This window comes from Scyliorhinus canicula, chromosome 2 (assembly GCF_902713615.1).
Source record: "Scyliorhinus canicula chromosome 2, sScyCan1.1, whole genome shotgun sequence".
NCBI classification, from domain to species: Eukaryota; Metazoa; Chordata; class Chondrichthyes; order Carcharhiniformes; family Scyliorhinidae; genus Scyliorhinus; species Scyliorhinus canicula.
The window spans coordinates 207,471,637-207,490,386 of record NC_052147.1 but is presented as its reverse complement, the minus strand read 5'-3'; the positions used below and the strand labels follow the sequence as shown (position 1 = coordinate 207,490,386).

At 47.8% G+C, this 18,750-nt stretch overlaps 1 protein-coding gene across 4 annotated transcripts in view; it reads left to right on the top strand.

Annotated features, from left to right (window-relative positions):
- ccdc173 (coiled-coil domain containing 173) overlaps positions 1-18,750 on the top strand; it is a 121,040-nt gene that overhangs the window by 60,426 nt on the left and 41,864 nt on the right. For 3 of the 4 annotated variants that reach the window (XM_038789449.1, XM_038789454.1, XM_038789452.1), the window contains one exon: positions 14,623-14,796. The exons of the other annotated variant lie outside the window; for it this stretch is intronic. In XM_038789449.1, the coding sequence (XP_038645377.1) occupies positions 14,623-14,796 (174 nt within the window). The remainder of the gene's footprint in view (positions 1-14,622; positions 14,797-18,750) is intronic. 4 annotated transcript variants of the gene reach the window in all.

The window sequence follows — 18,750 nt, the reverse complement described above, 5'->3', positions numbered from 1 at the left end:
TTTCTGTGGTCGGGGGTCAGGTCCGGTAACGTGAACTTGTCCAGTCATTCTGCCGCAGTCATGCCAGTGACTGGCAAATGCTGTCCTGTGTTTATTTAAAACTACTCTCACTTGTCTGTCCGTACTAAGCGTGGTCGGGTCGAAACAATAGTCGCCTACTGCGCTAATCCTATTCGCATACTCTCCTACTGTGAGAGTAGCGGATGCTCTGTCTGATTTTGCCATTCGCCAGACACACTGGTTTACTGGATCGAACGACAGGCTATGGGCATTCATGAAATCTATACCCAGTATGTGTTCTGCTGTACGGGGTAGATTAACTAATACAACTGGGTGTCTGGTGGAAATGTTCCCTAGCTGAATTGCTACGGGGGCTGTAATGTGTCCCTGCTGTGAGTGTCCTGTAAAACAGCTGAGTGTAATGGTGGATGTGGTCGGCCACGTGTCTGCCTGTGCCGTGGTGGTGGAATTAATTGTGGTGCGGGACCCTCCTGTGTCCCAAAGTAACTCTATGGGCTTCCCTCGAACCTTTGCTGTGACTACCGGTCTCCCGGATTGGTCCCAGAGGGTGTCACAGACCCAAGTGGGGGAGCCCGAACACCGTCAGTCCTGTGGTGATCACAAGTTAACTAGATGCAATACAACTGAGCAAACACTAGAGGGGGCACGGGAGAGCCATATAAATAGACGGGGACAGGAAGTGAGGACACACTTCACAGAGGGCAGAACTTGGAGCAGGACACATACACCCACACCAGCTAGGAACACTGAAGGTAACCTTAGGAAACAGCTCTGAAGAGAGAACGAACTCACAATAAAGCATCTTCTCCACATTTGAGACTACGAGCTTTATTAAGACACAAGTAACAACACATGGTACCCAGGAGTGGCTTCAGACGCTTACTACAGGACAACTCAGTGGCAGATACAGAAAGCTCAAAATGGCATGGAAATCTCCTACTGGACATTTGACTTGGGAAGACATCGCTAATTCGAGGATGTGGATTGGATACCCAGATCAGCTGGACCTGACTAGCAATGTAAGAAATGTCTGGAAAAGGTTTAAACAAATGTTTGATATTAATCTCGTAGCTAATGATGTACAAGAAGCCTCAGACAACATTAAAATAGCAATTCTCACCGCAGGGCCTGTAAATAGGAAAGTGTATAATGGATTTAAATACTCAAACGATGAAGACAGAAACAGCTTACAAACGTTACTAAACAAATTTGAAGAGTACTGTGAGAAATTTGAACAGCAAGGCATGCTCAGAGTCCAAACTGCACAGAGACTGAGTGATGCAAAACTTAAAAAATCACGAAAAGAACAAGAAATCGCGAATGAAAAGTACAGATGAAAAAGAAGAAATAACAAGAATTTCTCACAAAGCCAAAACGCTGAAACCCAGTCCAGATCGGGAAGAGAAGGTAACTTACAACTTTTAGAAATCCAGTCCAGATGGGACAGAAAAATCGCTGAAATCCGCGAAAAAATGGCGTCGGAGCACATTTTGCAGTCTCCGGTAAGAAAAGAACTACAAATTGCGTCTGCGCATGCGCCGGAACCGGAAGCCGCGCATGCGCAGTCAAAAAAAGTTTTGGTCGCGGATCGTAATGCGCATGCGCAAGACGCGCATGCGCAATGGAAACAAAACCGCACAGTGAAGGAAGAAGGCCGATTTGCGCATGCGCAATGCATTCCTGCGCGTGACGTCATGACGTCTGAGCATCCCGACCACGCCCACTTAAAAGGGAAATGCCTGAAAATTGAAAATAAGACACTTAAAGTGGTAAACACAAATTTTCTTGCCTCAGAACACAGAAAAACGCCTGAACTTAAACCAACAGTTAAAAACAACTTGCACAACACCCTGAAAAAAGCAGTCTGCACCACCCAAAGTGAAGAGAACAAAAAGAATTCCGAAACAACAAAAGATGATTTGTTTTTCGAAGATTACCTCTCAGACATGGCTGAGACAGTCGGATATGCTTATCACAGCATCAGCGACACAGTCGTAAAGTTCAACACGAATCAACTCGTGGTAGAAGAATCCAACCAGGATGATTTGGTTTTCGAAGAATACTACTCAGACACAGCTGAGTCAGTCGGATATGCTTATCACAGCATCAGCGACATGGTCGCAAAGTTCAACACGAATCAACTCGTGGTAGAAGAAGCCAACGAAGATGAAATGGGTATCAAAGAATACTACCCAGACATGGAGGAGTTATTTGGACATGCTGATCACAGCATCAGCGACACCGTTGCAAAGCTCAACACGACTCTACTCATGGTAGGTGAATCCAACACCATGATGCCATGGCAGCTCGTCGATACATTGGATGACAGCAATACCCTAGACGAAGACGACGCCACACAGAGAGCACAGGAAGACTCCACAGAGCGAGCGATGACAGGCTCCACAGTGCGAGTAATGAAAGACTCCAATAGGGATGCAAGCAAACACTCCCTGGCGAACACCATGCATGAACAAAACCATGCAGGTAAACCCGCTGTATCTGAGCAACCGCAAGCAGACTATGAAAGTCTACCAAGCTCACAGGAACAAGAAGAAGACAACGTACATCTAACCACTGACACCATGCATGCACAAGACCATGAAGGTCAACCTGCCGTATCTGAGCAACCACAAGCAGACTATGAAAGTCTAACAAGCTCACATGAACAAGAAGAAGACAATGCACCTCTACCCACTGCATGCGAAGACAGTGACAAGGTGATCACACTCGACGTACAGGATCACAGTGAGACTGACAGTTCTCAGCTTGTCTGTACCGAAGCACAGAGCGAAAACAGTAACAAGGTGATCGCACTCGACGTACAGGATCACAGCGAGACTGACAGTTCTCAGCTTGTCTGTACAGAAGCACAGAGTCGGGCCACCCAACAGTCCAGAGAGACGATGCCGAAAGAAAACATGCAGATTTTGACTCCAGAAGAGGAGCACCTGGAGTCCAGAGAGACAACGCCGAAAGAAACCATGCAGATTCTGACTCCAGAAGAGGAGCACCTGGAGTCCAGAGAGACCAAGCCAAAAGAAACCATGCAGATTCTGACTCCAGAAGAGGAGCACCTGGAGTCCAGAGAGACCAAGCCAAAAGAAACCATGCAGATTTTGACTCCAGAAGAGGAGCACCTGGAGTCCAGTGAGACAACATCAACAGAAATCATGAAGATTTCAACTCCAGAAGCGGAGTACCAAGAGTCCGGAGACACCACGTCAATTGTAATCATGGAGGTTTTGACTCCAGAAGAGGAGCGCCAAGAATCCAGAGACACCGCGTCAAATGAAATCGAGAAGAATTTGACTCCGGAAGAGGAGCACCAAGAAAGCAAAGATGAGGAATCCAATTCTCCACAAATGATTGATGTCACCTGCACCGATGCAACATCAGATCATTCGCACCACTCTCGAGACGAAATGCTCAATGACTCAAATTATCCACTCGGGACACGAATAGAGTATAACAAGAAAAACAAAAGTCAAAAGAAGCACAGCAGAAACGGGACAAACAACAGCAAGAACAAAAGCACCATGAAGCGCGACAAGACCAACAACAATAGCAAGAAGCACAGCAGAAACGAGAACGACAACAGAAAGAACAAAAGCAACATGAAGCGCGACAAGACAAACAACAAAGTCAGGAACAAAGATAGCGACAACACCAAAGACAGAAACGACAAAAACAGCAACAAGAATGGCAACGAAAACAACAAAGTCAGGAACAACGACAGTGCCAACACCAAAGACAGAAACGACAAAAACAGCAACAAGTACGGCAACGAAAACAACAAAAACAGGAACGACAGAAACAACAGCAATGAAACAACGACTTGTACACAATGGTACTACTCGGCACATAAAGGACAATGCCACAGCACACTGCAAAACGATGACAAGACTACAAACATATCATGGGATGACGACGAATCGCACAAACTCACGTCTGCTCCAGAACGAGCAAGCACACCAGCATCCAAGGCGGATGAGACAATAAATCAACACCACAAGCACAGAAAAAAGTCCATGCCAGTCAACATCAGTGAGGTGACCATGCAAACACCTCGGGATGATGCATTGGGTACTTAAAATAACAAGGAACACCAACTACATTCACAGCGGACTTGCAATATCAATATCACCACGTCATCAACAACAAAAAGAAAAAAAAAGCTCTGAACAAATTCATCAAGTTTGGACTCATAAATGTTTTATTGAGATTGGACATATAACTACATTGGCTTTGTACAGTATGCAATAGCACCATCACCTGTATAGATACGCATATCATAAGTAACTGTTTTCTATAATTTTCCTTAACGATGTACAGCAAATATGTAAAGAGAAAAAGGGGGATATGGTGATCGTAGATTGACTAGATACAAAACAACTGAGCAAACACCAGAGGGAGAGCTATAAATACACCGGGACAGGATGTACAATTTTCTTTAACGATGTACAGAAAATATGTAAAGAGAAAAAGGGGGATGTGGTGATCACAAGTTAACTAGATGCAATACAACTGAGCAAACACTAGAGGGGGCACGGAGAGCCCTATAAATAGACGGGGACAGGAAGTGAGGACACACTTCACAGAGGGCAGAACTTGGAGCAGGACACATACACCCACACCAGCTAGGAACACTGAAGGTAACCTTAGGAAACAGCTCTGAAGAGAGAACGAACTCACAATAAAGCATCTTCTCCACATTTGAGACTACGAGCTTTATTAAGACACGAGTAACAACACAAGTCCGTTCCGTCCACATTGGTCTGTCCTGACTGTATTCCTATACTGTGAATAGGCTTCGCTCTATTTCTGTTCAGAGTGCCTGTCTGCTGGCCTCTCTGTGATCTTTGGGGTGCATTGCATTCCTTTGCAAAATGTCCTAATTGGCCACAGTTGTAGCATTCCTGCGACTTCTGTGGAGGGCTGGTCTTCCCTTCATTTACCCATGCGGGGCTTTGGTGCGCTCTCACTGCCTGAATGTCCGCTGCAGCCTGAGCTTCATCTGTGGCCTTTATTTTAATTTTGCCCTGAACCGATTGTTCCCAAGCGCGGGACAATCTTTCCAGAACCCATTTGTCGTTATGGGCCTCTTCTGAGGGGTCATAGCTATTGCAAGCACTCTGTCCTGCATCTGTGGCATGGGAGATTATGGTGCGCGTCCATTTAACCATGTTGTCACGGTTCAAATGCGCTCTATCTAACTCGCCGAAAACTGCGGTGAAATGGACCCACAGCCTTCCTGCAAATGCTGTGGGATGCTCTGTCCTCTTTTGTCTGCATTTATTTAGTCCTTCAACTGGGTCTCCTCGGTTATACCCTATTGCATCTAAAATGGCGGTGTTCATTTCTTCTAGGGTGCCTCTGCCAACGTTCTGCGGGTCGGGGAGGGCTGCTACTACAGACGGGTCTAAGCTCAGAACCGTGAGCTTAACCTGCTCTCTCTCGTCCAGGCCGTACATGGTCGCCTGTTGTTTCACTTTCGCGAAAAATTGGTGGGGGTCTGCAGTGGGGAGAAACAGAGTGATTTTCTCACACGCGTCCCTGAGTTGGGTTACAGTTAAGGGGGTGGTGTAGGTGATATCGGGTGCGCCTTCTGTGGTCGCTTTCCTTTGGGTGGTGACTGGATTCATAGGTGCGGTAGCTATTTGATCTGTGGGGGGTTGGGTGCTTTCCTTTTCTGCTGCGCTGCTGGCGTACGTGTTCCTTGAACATAGCGCTGCGCTGTCTCGCTTAATTCTTGCCAGTCTGGGGCATTCTCCTCATCTAGCTGTGTTCCAAAAGTACTTTGGAACCCATTCTGCACTGAAAGCAGCGATTGCAGCTCCGCAATCTGCTTCCTACACTTTGCATGGTCTACTGTGCTCTGTCTTTGCTCAGTAGTGGCGGCATGGAGTGCTCTTAAAGCTGCCTTTAGGTCAGAGCATTGCCTCTGCAATGCCTCTACCTGCTTTTCCGATTCCTCTCTTATCAGGACTGCAAGTTGCACATCTTGATAGGCCTTTTCGTATTGTGTCTGGGAACTGCTCAGATGGGCTAGACACGACTGATGTGCCCTCTTGGCATCATCCACCTCTCTACCCTTCTCTGCCAGCTTCCCTCTTAGTTCTAAGTTTTCCTTCTCGATGTCCCTGACATCCGCTTTGCTCATTCTATTGCGTTCTTCTAATTCTGCTCGGAGCGTCCGAACGACCTCCTCAGTGCCTCGCAACTGTGCCAAACAGGACACGATTGCCATTGGCTTGCGTGATTTACTTAAATTCTTTTTATGAATTTGAGAGATGTTTTCCCACCAAGTATGCCCTATACTCCCGGGACCTGTCTCCTCATTCATACTAAACTCGTTCCAATGGGGTCATCCCTTTCCTTTCAGATACTTGCGGAGTTCCAGCTCCCACATGGGACACTGACCTACTCTGCTACTGCTGGTCGCTGCGACCACAAACCGTTCTGGGTTCATGAGGCGTTCCATTGCCTGCATAGCCATTTTCTCTTTCTCTCTTAATTTAGGACAGGGGGTGTTGAGGTAATGTTTTACAAGACGGGTAAGGCTTTCGTTATGTTCCGCTTAAAAACTCCCGACAATTCGTCGCAACAAAAAGCTCTCAGGTTAACCTTACAACCCTGTTAGTACGCCTTGCGGTTCTCCATTTTGTAGCCCAGTGTCCATCTTAGATGGCTACAATTTAAGTTGAGGAATGTCAAATTCAAAGTAATCTGTTTCTTCACTTTGAGTTAGAATCATTAAAACCTCCTCCTTTTGCTCTCCTTCCCTTTCAAAGTACCTTTTAAGCATATGCACATGACATGTGTGACATGATCCACAAAATTTAACTACATCTTTATGTAGTCCAGGCCAATAAAAATGTTTTGGATTTTAGCTTGAGTTTTCCTTACTCCCAAATGACCTCCCACTGGTACCTCATGTGCTACTCGCAACAGCTCCTTTCTATACCCTACCAGCAATACCACTTGATGAACCTCTGCCCACATTTCATCCGCCTGCACATGTAAAGGTCTCCATTTCCTCATCAAGACGTCATTTGTACGGTAATAACACTGGTATACGCTCAGATTCCTCTTCCGTGTATGGTTTCTGACACATCCGTTTTATTTCTATATGTTTCTGTTGTAATTCTGCCAATTTTCCTGAACTAAAAATATTCCCCTCATTCTCCACCTGTTCTAATTCTTTTCCAACCATCTGATCAAAAATTGTTTCTGGGGCAGCACAGTGGTGCAGTGGGTTAGCCCTGTTGCCTCACGGCGCTGATATCCCAGGTTCGATCCCGGCTCTGGGGAACTGTCTGTGTGGAGTTTGCACATTCTCCCTGTGTTTGCGTGGGTTTCACCCCCACAGCACAAAGATGTGCAGGGCAGGTGGATTGGCCACGCTAAATTGACTCTTAATTGGAAAAAATTAATTGGGTATTCTAAATTTATTTTTAAAAAATTGTTTCTGATAATTGCACTTCAACTTTATCTTCACTCTTTAATTTCTCCCCTTGTCTTAACCTGTGACTTTGCGACCTTGTTACTACACAATTCGGAAAAATCCCAGGATATTTGTCCTTCTACATTTCAGTTGTCTGATTCTCCACTGGCTTATCAACCACAGTGGGCATCACTCCCACCTGCGATCCAGCTGTCTCATTACCCAAATAAACTGAATTCCTGAACAAGATCGTTTCTCTATTACTCCGACTACCACTTCACCCCTCTTAATTGGACTTTCCAACCTTACCTTACATAATGGAACACTACTCTTTCACCCTGAATTCCATATATTACCACCTTTTCTGGCAATATTCCTCCCAACTGCATAACTGTTCATATCTTACCATCAAAGATTGACTAGCTCCCGTGTCTCTTAAAATTGTGACTTCTTTACCTACTCCTTCTGATACACATGAGTAAACTTTACCCACACAAGTAAATTCTTTAAAGTGATCTGGCACCTTCTTATCAATCACCTCTTGATCAGGCTGTACAATCTTTTGCACCTCCTTCGCTTCACTTGGGCTTCCCTTTACCACTTTAACAAACCCCACTGTCTTATGCTGTTTTACCACATCATTCTTTCCAGTGCTTTTCTTCAGCCACCAATACTGTGACTTTACATGGCCTAGTTAATTACAGTGAAACATTTGAAACTTTTCATTTCTCTTCCACCCTCCTGGATTTAAAAACACTCCAAAAAGGAAAATAATACAAAGAAAGAAGGGCAACATGCCAACAAAACAGAACAACTTAACCCTCTAAAAGATAAACAGTTTAGCAAATTAACACCCAATTCAAAACAGGATAGAGCATGCGCCCCTTACAAAAAGGAAAAAAAAAAAATCACCCCCCCCCCCCCCCCCCCCCCCCCCCCGGGGGTTGCTGCTGCTGTTTTTTTAATTAAGATTTTGCAAAATTTTTCATATTAAATAGTAATAATCTTAACACAGCAAATTAGTAAACATTAACATAGCGCAGAAAGAGAATAAACATCAGCAATCCACTAGACGTTACCCCACGCGCCTCAGTCCTCCCACCCCCTCCCATCGGGGCATTCCCCCCGCCTCCACCATGGTTCGCTGCTGCTGCTGACGTTTTAATTTTCCCCGCGAAGTCAGCGGACGGTATTATACCCCCGCTCAACAGCAGCAGCTCTGTACACTTGGCAAGGTTGTATACACACATATGTAGGCATCCGTTCGTGGTGTTGTCCCTTGCTTCTCCCGGACGGAGTTCGCTGACGTTGTCGCCTTGTGCGCACTTCCGCTTCTGCGGCCCCTCCCGTCTTCCCCATTTTCTCTGTTCCTGTGGATGCCAAGTTTGTTAACGTTTCCCTGCCTCCCCCCTCCCCTTCCCTGGCTCTCCTCTATAGTTCCCTGTCTCTTCCCTCTAGCTCCTCCCCCCCGCCCTGTAGTTCGCCTTTCCTTCCTCTTAGGTTAAGCTGTCCTTAACATTTGGAGAGATTCCGAGAGGTTGGACAGCCAGTCTGCAGCTTTGGGTGGTGGTGTTGACCGCCAGCCGAATAGGATTCTACGGCAGGCAATCAGGGAGGCAAAGGCAAGGGCGTCCACCCTTCTCCCCAGGAATAGATCTGGCTGGTCTGAAACCCCGAAGACCGCCACTTTTGGGCACGGCTCCACCCTCACCCTCACCACTTTGGACATGGCCTCGAAGAAGGCTGTCCAGTACTCCACAAGTCTGGGGCAAGACCAGAACATGTGGGCGTGGTTGGCCGGGCCTCCTTGGCACCGTTCACATCTGTCCTCCACCTCCGGGAAGAACCTACTCATACGGATTCTTGTTAAGTGGGCTCTATGTACCACTTTTAGTTGCGTCAGGTTGAGCCTTGCGCACGTGGAGGTGGAGTTGACCCTATGCAGTGCTTCGCTCCAGAGTCCCCACCCTATTTCGATCCCCAGGTCCTCCTCCCACTTCATTCAAGTTGCGTCCAGTACGGTGTTGGCCCCTTCTACCAGTCGGTCGTACATGTCGCTACAGTTTCCTTTATCTAATATGCTTGCGTCTAGTAACTCTTCCAGTAGTGTCTGTCGTGGTGGTTGTGGGTATGTCCTTGTCTCCTTTTGTAGGAAGGTTTTGAGTTGTAGATACCTTAGCTTGTTCCCCCTGGCTAGCTGTAATTTCTCTGTCATTTCGTCCAGTGTTGCGATCTTGCCGTCCGTGTATAGGTCCCTGACTGTCAGTGTCCCTCTGTCCTGTCCCCACCTTTTGAAGGTGGCATCAGTCAGCGCTGGTGTGAACCTATGGTTGTTGCAGATGGAGCATTGTCCGACATTTTGGTCACTCGGCTTCTGGCATTCAAGATTAGGATTCAGGAAAGTCACGTTCCTGAGAGAACAAAGGATAAGTATGGAAAGTCTAGGGAGTTTGGATAACAAAGAATATTGTGAACCTCAGCAAAAAGAAAAAGGAGATTTTTGTACAGTCTAGAAAGGTGGGGACAGTCGAAACCCTTGAGGAGTGTAAAGAAAGGAGGAAGGTACTGAAGCGGGAAATTAGGAGGGCTGGGAGGGGTCATGAAAAGTCCTTGGCAAGTAGGATTAAGGTGAATCCCAAAGACTTTTATTCATATGTAAAAGGCAAGAGGGTGGCTAGGGAAAGGATTGGACCACTTAAGGACAGTGGGGGGAATCTATGTGTTGGGGCAGAGGAAATGGGCAAGGTACTAAATGAGTACTTTGCATCAGTGTTCACCAAAGAAAGGATTTTGTGGAAGATGATTCTTGGGTAGGGTGTCTGGACACTGGATCATGTTAACATCAAAAAGGAGGAGGTATTGGGTCTTTTAAAAGATATTAAGGTAGCTAGGTCTCCTGGGCCAGATGGGATTTACCCCAGAATACTGAGGGAAGCAAGGGAGGAAATTGCTGGGGCCTTGACGGACACCTTTATATCCTCATTGGCTACAGGTGAGATCCCAGAGGACTGGAGAATAGCTAATGTGGTCCCGCTAATTGAGAAAGATAGCAGGGATAATCCTGGAAACTATAGGCCAGTGAGCCTCACATCGCTACTAGGTAAATTATTGGACAGAATTCTCAGGGACAGGATTTATACCCATTTGGAAACAACTGGACTCATAAGCAATAGACAGCATGGTTTTGTCAAGGGGAGGTTGTGTCTCACTAACTTGATCAAGCTTTTTGAGGAGGTGACAGAGATGATTAATGAGGGGAGGGTGCGTGGACTTGAGTAAAGCCTTTGACAAGGTACAAAAGGTGAAGTCACACGGGATCAGAGATGAGGTGGTAAGATGGATACAGAACTGGCTCAGTCACAGAGGCATAGGGTAGCAGTGGAAGGGTATTTTTCTGAACGGAAGGTTGTGACTCGTGGTGTTCCACAGAGGTCTGTGATTGGGCCTCTGTTGTTTGGAGTGTACATAAACAATTTGGAGGAAAATGTAGCCAGTCTGATTAGTAAGTTCGGGGATGACACCAAGGTTGGCGCAGTGGCAGATAGTATTAAGGATTGTCAGAAGATACAGCAGGACATAGATAGTTTGGAAATTTGGGCAGAGAAATGGTAAATGGAGTTTAATCCGGACAAATGTGAGGTAATGAATTTTGGTAGGTCTAACATAGAGGGGAAATATACCGTAAATGGCAAAACTGTTTGGAATATAGAAAGTCAGACAGATCCGGGGTGAAGGTCCATAGATCTTTGAAGGTGGCAACACAAGTGAACAAGGTAGTCAAGAAAGCATACGGAATGCTTCCCTTCATTGGACGGGGTATCGAGTATAAAAACTGGCCACAGGGTTTATTCCCGCATTGATTTTTTTGTTTTGAGTAGGGGACTGGTCCCGATGGTGGAGGAGGCCGAGTATTCGGCTATTGCGATTTCGGACCAAGCTCCGCATTGGGTGGATCTGGAGATGGGGGAGGTGCGGGACCAGCGCCCGCTTTGGCGTCTGGATGTGGGGTTGTTGGCTGATGAGGAGGTGTGTAGGAGGGTTCGGGAATGTATCGAAAGGTACCTCGAGGTCAATGATACTGGGGAGGTTCAGGTGGGGATGGTGTGGGAGGCTCTGAAGGCAGTGATTAGGGGGAGCTGATCTCCATCCGAGCCCATAGGGAGAGGGGGGAGAGGAGGGAGAGACTGGTGGAGGAGCTGTTGAGTGTGGATAGGAGGTACGCGGAGGCCCCGGAGGAGAGATTGCTGGGGGAGCGGCGTAGCTTTCAGGCTAAGTGCGAACCTGGACTCGTCCCGTATAATTGTGACAGTGGCCATCGGCTCCCCTGAGTTCCACCCTTCTCATGAGGCCGTGTCTCTCAGCCAGCACATGGGACAGGGCGGGGCACGGCTGTGCATGTGAGCCAAAGTTCTCTGGCATCAGGGCCCCCAGAGGACGCCCATCAGAGTCATCAAAGACCACGGGACATGGTAAGCAGCCGGTGCTTCCACCTCAGATGTGCATCCTGAGGACACACCTAGACCTAGTGGTAGAGCTAGGAGGGCAAAGCACATCGAAGACCACTGAGGGCACCTGTGGTGCGGGTGGGGTGTGGGTATGGGGTGAGGGGGCTGTGGGTGGGGGAGGGGGCAGCACTATCGGTAGGGTGGGGAATTGTCAAACACAAGAAACACCTTTGTGCACAACGAGTATGATGCCTTTATCACCTTCTTCTGCAATGCGGGCAGACTTCCGAACCCTTGACCCATCTCTCCAGGCATCTCCCCGTGTCCCATCCGCTGGGTGTTCGGATGTTGGCTGCTGCATGTGTGGTGTTGCTTACCGCAGTGTTCATGTACAATGGCCAGGCATCAAAGTGTGATTGGGATGCTATGCAATGACTCCCATATGCTACATGTGGGGATCCACTTGGGTTGTGTGAAGTGCTCAATTAACCACAATTGCCAATTCCCTGTTAGCGAAAGCCTTCTGCCGCATGGCCAGAGGCCTCGACAGTCAGTGGGGGTTATGGTGGTCGGTGGGGCAGACAGGTAGGGACAAGTGTTGCCCCAGAAACAGGTGCACATGATCCAGGTGTTGGCTTGGTGCTGCTGCAGGCAGTTGCCCTGTGGTTGCCCCCCCCCCTCCCACTCTCCCATGGCTGCCCACACCTGCGGAGGGTCCCCTCCCTCCAGCCAAGGGTCCCCCACCCCCCAGCGAGCATTGGGATGGCTAGCCAACGCTCCCGGGTTCTTTGCCTGTGAGCAAAGATGACTATTCACCTCCTCGGCTCCCCACAGAAGCCTTTCTGCCATGTTCATGTTTTTCGAAAGAAGTACTAATCGGTTCCAGCGTGACCACTTTCTGAGGAGACCAATGAATGACGGCAGGCTGTTGGATGTGGTGTGGCTCTTGTTAAATGTATGGAAATGAGGCTTAAGTGGTGACTGGGGCTGGTTTAGCACAGTGGGCTAAACAGCTGGCTTGTAATGGAGAACAAGGCCAGCAGCACAGTTCAATTCCTGTACCAGCCTCCCCGAACAGGTGCCGGAATGTGGTGACTAGGGGCTTTTCACAGTAACTTCATTGAAGCCTACTCGTGACAATAAGCGGCTATTATTATTATTGGTTTCTCACCACGCTACGGCGAGATCCTGATTTCATCCACGGGAGCAGGCCAGTCGCAACGCAAACAGTTTGGCGCCTGACACGGTTCTCATTTTTGGCCTCTCCTGCTATTCACTGGCCTCATTTTGCTTGAGCGAGATCGTAACGAGGCTGGATAATCATGCACATAGAAATCAACTGATGAGCTGCCTTTCCTCCACCGCGCACAAACATCCAGATCAGATAATATAGAGTTCCTAATGTGCAACACTGCAGTTATCTGTTTAACATTGGAACCAAGGTATCATTACCTTGTGTTAATTTGTTAAATTTCTTAGTGGTCACTTATTTTAATGGTTAAGTCAGTTGCTGTTATGCAGTCCACATATCAATTAATGTCCTTAAGGCTTACTGCATTCTGGAAGTTTCCCATGTATGGTTTTCTGTAGCTTTTAATCCCATATTTCTTTTGAATCTCTGTTACAAATTGAAATTATATTTTATATCTCTAATAGAGTTCATGTGGAAATTAATCTTTTGTTCTTGCAATAGCTGCTGTTGTGGTGAAAAAGACCTCTATGTCTATCTGAAGTGTGTTTTAATCGAACAACCCTACACTAACTACTCTGTTGTATAATTCCATATAATGCCAATAATTTATTCTATTTGATAATCTATATGTGGCTGTCCTTGAGCATATTTAATTACAGATAATGTTTTGAATATCGATCACATTGATGGTGTTGGTCCTCAGTATTTTGGTCATATTTTCCAGAACAATTGCAAATTAATTTACCATAACATTATCAGATTATTTCACTGTTACAGGTTTTGGATGAGTAGGTGATTGAATGTGCCACAATTTGTAGTTTTTTTGTCCCAATGGCTTAGAAAACAAAATAAGCGTTATTATATAAATTGTTTCTTTAAGAATCAGCATCATTGTGACAAAAGTGATACATACAAACTGATTGCTCTTTCTCCCCAGACAAGAACAAGTCTACCAAATGTTTTCAATTCATAAATGTTATTGATCAATCATGAGACAGAACTTAATATCCATTAAAAAATGGTGCTTGAAATTTTGTTTTGCCCAATTGTAGAATACTTATGGTCAATGTTGAGCTCTTGGAATTGCTATAATTTATATTCTATGCAAAATTACTAGACTGTCATTCTAGTCTGCACATCCTCCCCGTGTGTGCGTGGGTTTCCTCCGGGTGCTCCGGTTTCCTCCCACAGTCCAAAGATGTGCAGGTTAGGTGGATTGGCCATGATAAATTGCCCTTAGTCTCCAAAATTGCCCTTAGTGTTGGGTGGGGTTACTGGGTTATGGGGATAGGGTGGAGGTGTTGACCTTGGGTAGGGTGCTCTTTCCAAGAGCCGGTGCAGACTCGATGGGCCGAATGGCCTCCTTCTGCACTGTAAATTTTATGAAAGAACAGACATGCTGCTGAGGATCATATTACATAGAAAATAGATGGAGTGTTCTGTATTTCAAAGGCTATTAGCAATGTTACAATCAGCATTAAATACTAAGTAAAACATAAATCACACAACTTGTATCCTAGGGTCAAAGACAAAAAAGGCTTGACGCAGGAAAACTACGTAAAGAAAAGGAAGAAGCGGAGAAGAAACAAATAGATATAGAGGAAGCAAAGTATATGGCACAGAAAAGAAAAGAAAACCTGGAACGAGCTAAAACCCTGCTTTTCTATCAGACTGATAGAGTGAAAGGATTTAATGTACCGTATGATTTTTTTTTGGTTGAAATTTTATATAATTCTTTTGAATTTAAAAAGTCTTTAGCTATAGCATTTCTATCGATTTAGAGATAATATAAATACAATCGATTTGTAGTCTCACACTCTACAATTGATTTGATTTCAACATCACTTAACTGTCGTATAAATTTCCATTTATTTAAGGAAACAATAAGTTTACTTGTGTGGCATTCCACAACTTTGACCTTGGGTACCCTCCATGTAATACACAAGGAAGCCTAAGCTGCCAAGGATGAACACAAACATGATTTGATCTCTTTGATGGTTTTAGCCGTCATAAAATTGAGACATATGTGGCTGTAGGGGATTTCCCAAAAATATGCTGGGGAAACACCCCCAGAAATTCACACTTAAGGATTGCATGTCAGTTGCCCGGAAAGTTCAAACATTTAATGGGAGATTGGCCTGCACTGGGAACCAACTGGAAATGTGAGTTAAATCACAAACATCAAATGCTTCTGACTGTGTTACAGCAATAGTTACCTAGAAACAGTTAGAAGAATTAAACCCACTTCTAACTCCTGGGTAACTATATTCCTGAGAAACCATGACAACACATAAACCCTGTCTACCCCCAAGCCCCAATCCAAGGCCTACTGCAACGCCCCCCCCCCCCCCCCAACTCCCCAGACCCAATCTGAACCAATTCCACACCCCTGACCCAATTCCTGACTCCACCCTCTCCACCCAACCACCAAGTCTCCCAGACCCAACCCGATGCACCTCAAAACCTACCCACTTACCTTATACACTTACCCACTCCTTGGCTTGACAAAGGCTTTTAAACCTGGTGTGGTGAACGTATTGCTACTACCATTCACGACTGTATTGCATTATATTGTATTGTATTATGTTGATGTCCCCCTCGGGGGAGGTATATAGATCTGGTGGCACTCAGTACAGAGCAGTCGCAGGCAAGCACAGATCTAGCTTATTAAAACCACTGTTCACTTCCACAATCGTCTTGTGTGAATTGATGGTTGCATCAATTTAATACGCTAAGATATCGCAATGGAAGCCGCCCTCAAACCTGATCGGCTGGAACTCGACCCACAGGCAGCTGAAGCCAAAGGAATCTTTTCACACTGGCTCCGCTGTTTAGAGGCCCCCCTCACCGCCTCCTCCTCGCCCGCCGTCACCGAGGCACAGAAGCTGAGCCTCCTCCACGCCCGGATGAGCCACAGAATCTCGGTACTAATCGAAGACGCGACCACGTACGCAAATGCGGTCGCGATCCTGAAAAGACACTACGTGAGGCCGGTGAATGAAATGTTCACGCGGCATCTCCTCACCACGCGTCGGCAACACCCCGGGGAATTGCTGGAGGAATAGCTACGCGGCCTGAGGATACTCGCTCGAAACTGCAATTACAAGGATGTCATGGCCTCGCAGCACATGGAACTCGCCATCTGGGACACCTATGTGGCCGCCATCTTCAACGCCGCCTGCGCGTGTGACCAACGGGGGCCGCCATCTTGAGACCACCCGCACCACTGACCATGCCGGCTACCCGCAGCCTGGCGCTGTCACACTCAACCAGTCACGGCCCAAGCACCTCAAGAAATCTATGATGACCGTCTGGGTCAATGGGCACGAAATGCCCTGTCTATTTGACTCTGGGAGCACGGAGAGCTTCATACATCCGGACACGGTAAGGCGCTGTTTCCTCCAGATTTCCCCCGCATCCCAAACAATCTCCCTCGCTTCCGGATCACATTCAGTGCAGAATTTAGTGATACAGGGCACCGAGCACGCCGATTTTAAGCTCTATGTCCTCCCCCATCTCTGCTCTCCTCTCTTGTTAGGACTGGATTTCCAGTGCAACCTCCGAAGCCTGACCCTGATGTTCGGCGTCACCAATGGGGTCTCAGTATTCCAAAGAACAATGGGTGGAGGTGTAGGCTTGGGTAGGGTGCTCTTTCCAAGAGCCAGTGTACACTCGATGGGCCGAAAGGCCTCCTTCTGCACTGTAAATTCTACGAAATTCTATAAATGGTTGACGAGGCCACGTTCCCGTACTTGGATAACGTCACCATCTGCGGCCATGATCAGCAGGACGACGGCGCTAACCTTCAGAAGTTCCTCCAAACCACCCAAGCCCTCAATCTCACCTACAACAAGGAGAAATGTGCTTTCTGCACAACCCGACTAGCCATCCTTGGCTAAGTCTTGCAAAATGGAGTCTTAGGGCCCGACCCCGACTGCATGCGCCCCCTCCTGCAACTCCCTCTTCCCCACTGCTCCAAGACCTTGAAGAGATGCCTGGGGTTCTTTTCATATTATGCCCAGTGTGTCCTCAACTATTCGGACAAAGCCCGCCCAGTTATTAAAGCTACCATCTTTCCCCTGTCGACTGAGGCTCGCCTGGCCTTTAGCCGCATCAAGGCAGACATTACCAAGCCCGCGATGCACGCGGTGGACGAGTCCATCCCCTTCCAGGTCGAGAGCGACGCATCGGATGTCGCCCTGGCCGCTACCCTTAAACAGGTGGGCAGGCCCGTGGCCTTTTTTTCCTGTACCCTCAACGTCTCCGGGATTCAACACTCCTCCGTCGAAAAGGAAGCACAAGCCATTGTGGAAGCTGTGCGACATTGGAGGCACTACCTGGCCAGTAGGAGGCTCACCCTCGTCACCGAACAATGGTTGGTAGCCTTTATGTTCAACAACACACAGCGGGGCAAGATCAAGAATGATAAAATCTTGAGGTGGAGAATCAAACTCTCCACCTATAATTATGATATCGTGTATCGTCCTGGGAAGCTCAATGAGCCCCCAGATGCCCTGTCCTGTGGCACATGCGCCAGCGTGCAAGGTGACCGACTTCGGGCCATCCACAATGACCTCTGTCACCTGGGGGTCACCCGGCTTCTCCACTTCATCAAGGCCTGCAACCTGCCCTACTCCACCGAGGAGGTCAGGGCCATGACCAGTGACTGCCAAGTCTGCGCGGAGTGCAAGCCGCACTTCTGTTGGCCAAACAAGGCCCGCCTGGTGAAGGCATCCCGCCCCTTTGACCACCTCAGCATCGATTTCAAAGGACCCCTTCCCTCCACTGACGACGTATTTTCTCAACGTCGTTGACGAGTAATCCCGTTTCCCCTTTGCCATCCCATGCCTCGACATGGCTGCGGCCACGGTCATTAAGGCCCTGCACAGCATCTTCACCCTGTTCGGTTTCCCCACTTATGTCCACAGTGACCGGGGCTCCTTGTTTATGAGCGATGAGCTGCGACAGTACCTGCTTGGTAAGGGCATTGCCTCGAGCAGGTCTACCAGCTGCAACCCCCGGGGAAACGGACAGGTGGAGAGGGTGAGCGCGATTGTATGGAAGGCCGTCCTTCTGGCCCTACGGTCTCGAAATTTCCCGGTTTCCCGCTGGCAGGAGGTCCTCACCAACGCGCTCCACTCCATTCGGCCGCTCCTCTGTACAGCCACGAACGAGACCCCTCATGACCGTCTATTTGTCTTCTTCAGAAAATTCACCTCCAGGGTCTCGCTTCCGTCCTGGCTGACGACATTGGGGCTTGTCCTCCTCCAGAATTACGTGAAGAGCCATAAGTCCGACCCTCTGGTCGAGAGGGTCCAGTCCTACATGCCAACCATCAGTACGTCGACGTGGCGCACCGCGACGGCTGACAAGATACAGTCTTCCTCCGGGATCTGGCACCCGCTGGTACCCCAGCGACCATCACCTACGCCCCCCCCTCTACACCGAACACTGCCCCCGCCCCGCCACTACATTGCCTACACACCCCCCTCTCCCCATCGCCGACCCACCATGATGAAGCTCCAGACGACACGCTCCCGGAGTAACGTGCCCAACACCCGTGCCCGCAACGACGAGTTCAACATCTGTGCCCACAGCGAAGCCAGAGCTCGGGCGATTGCAGGGAACGATCAAGGGGCCGGATAGAC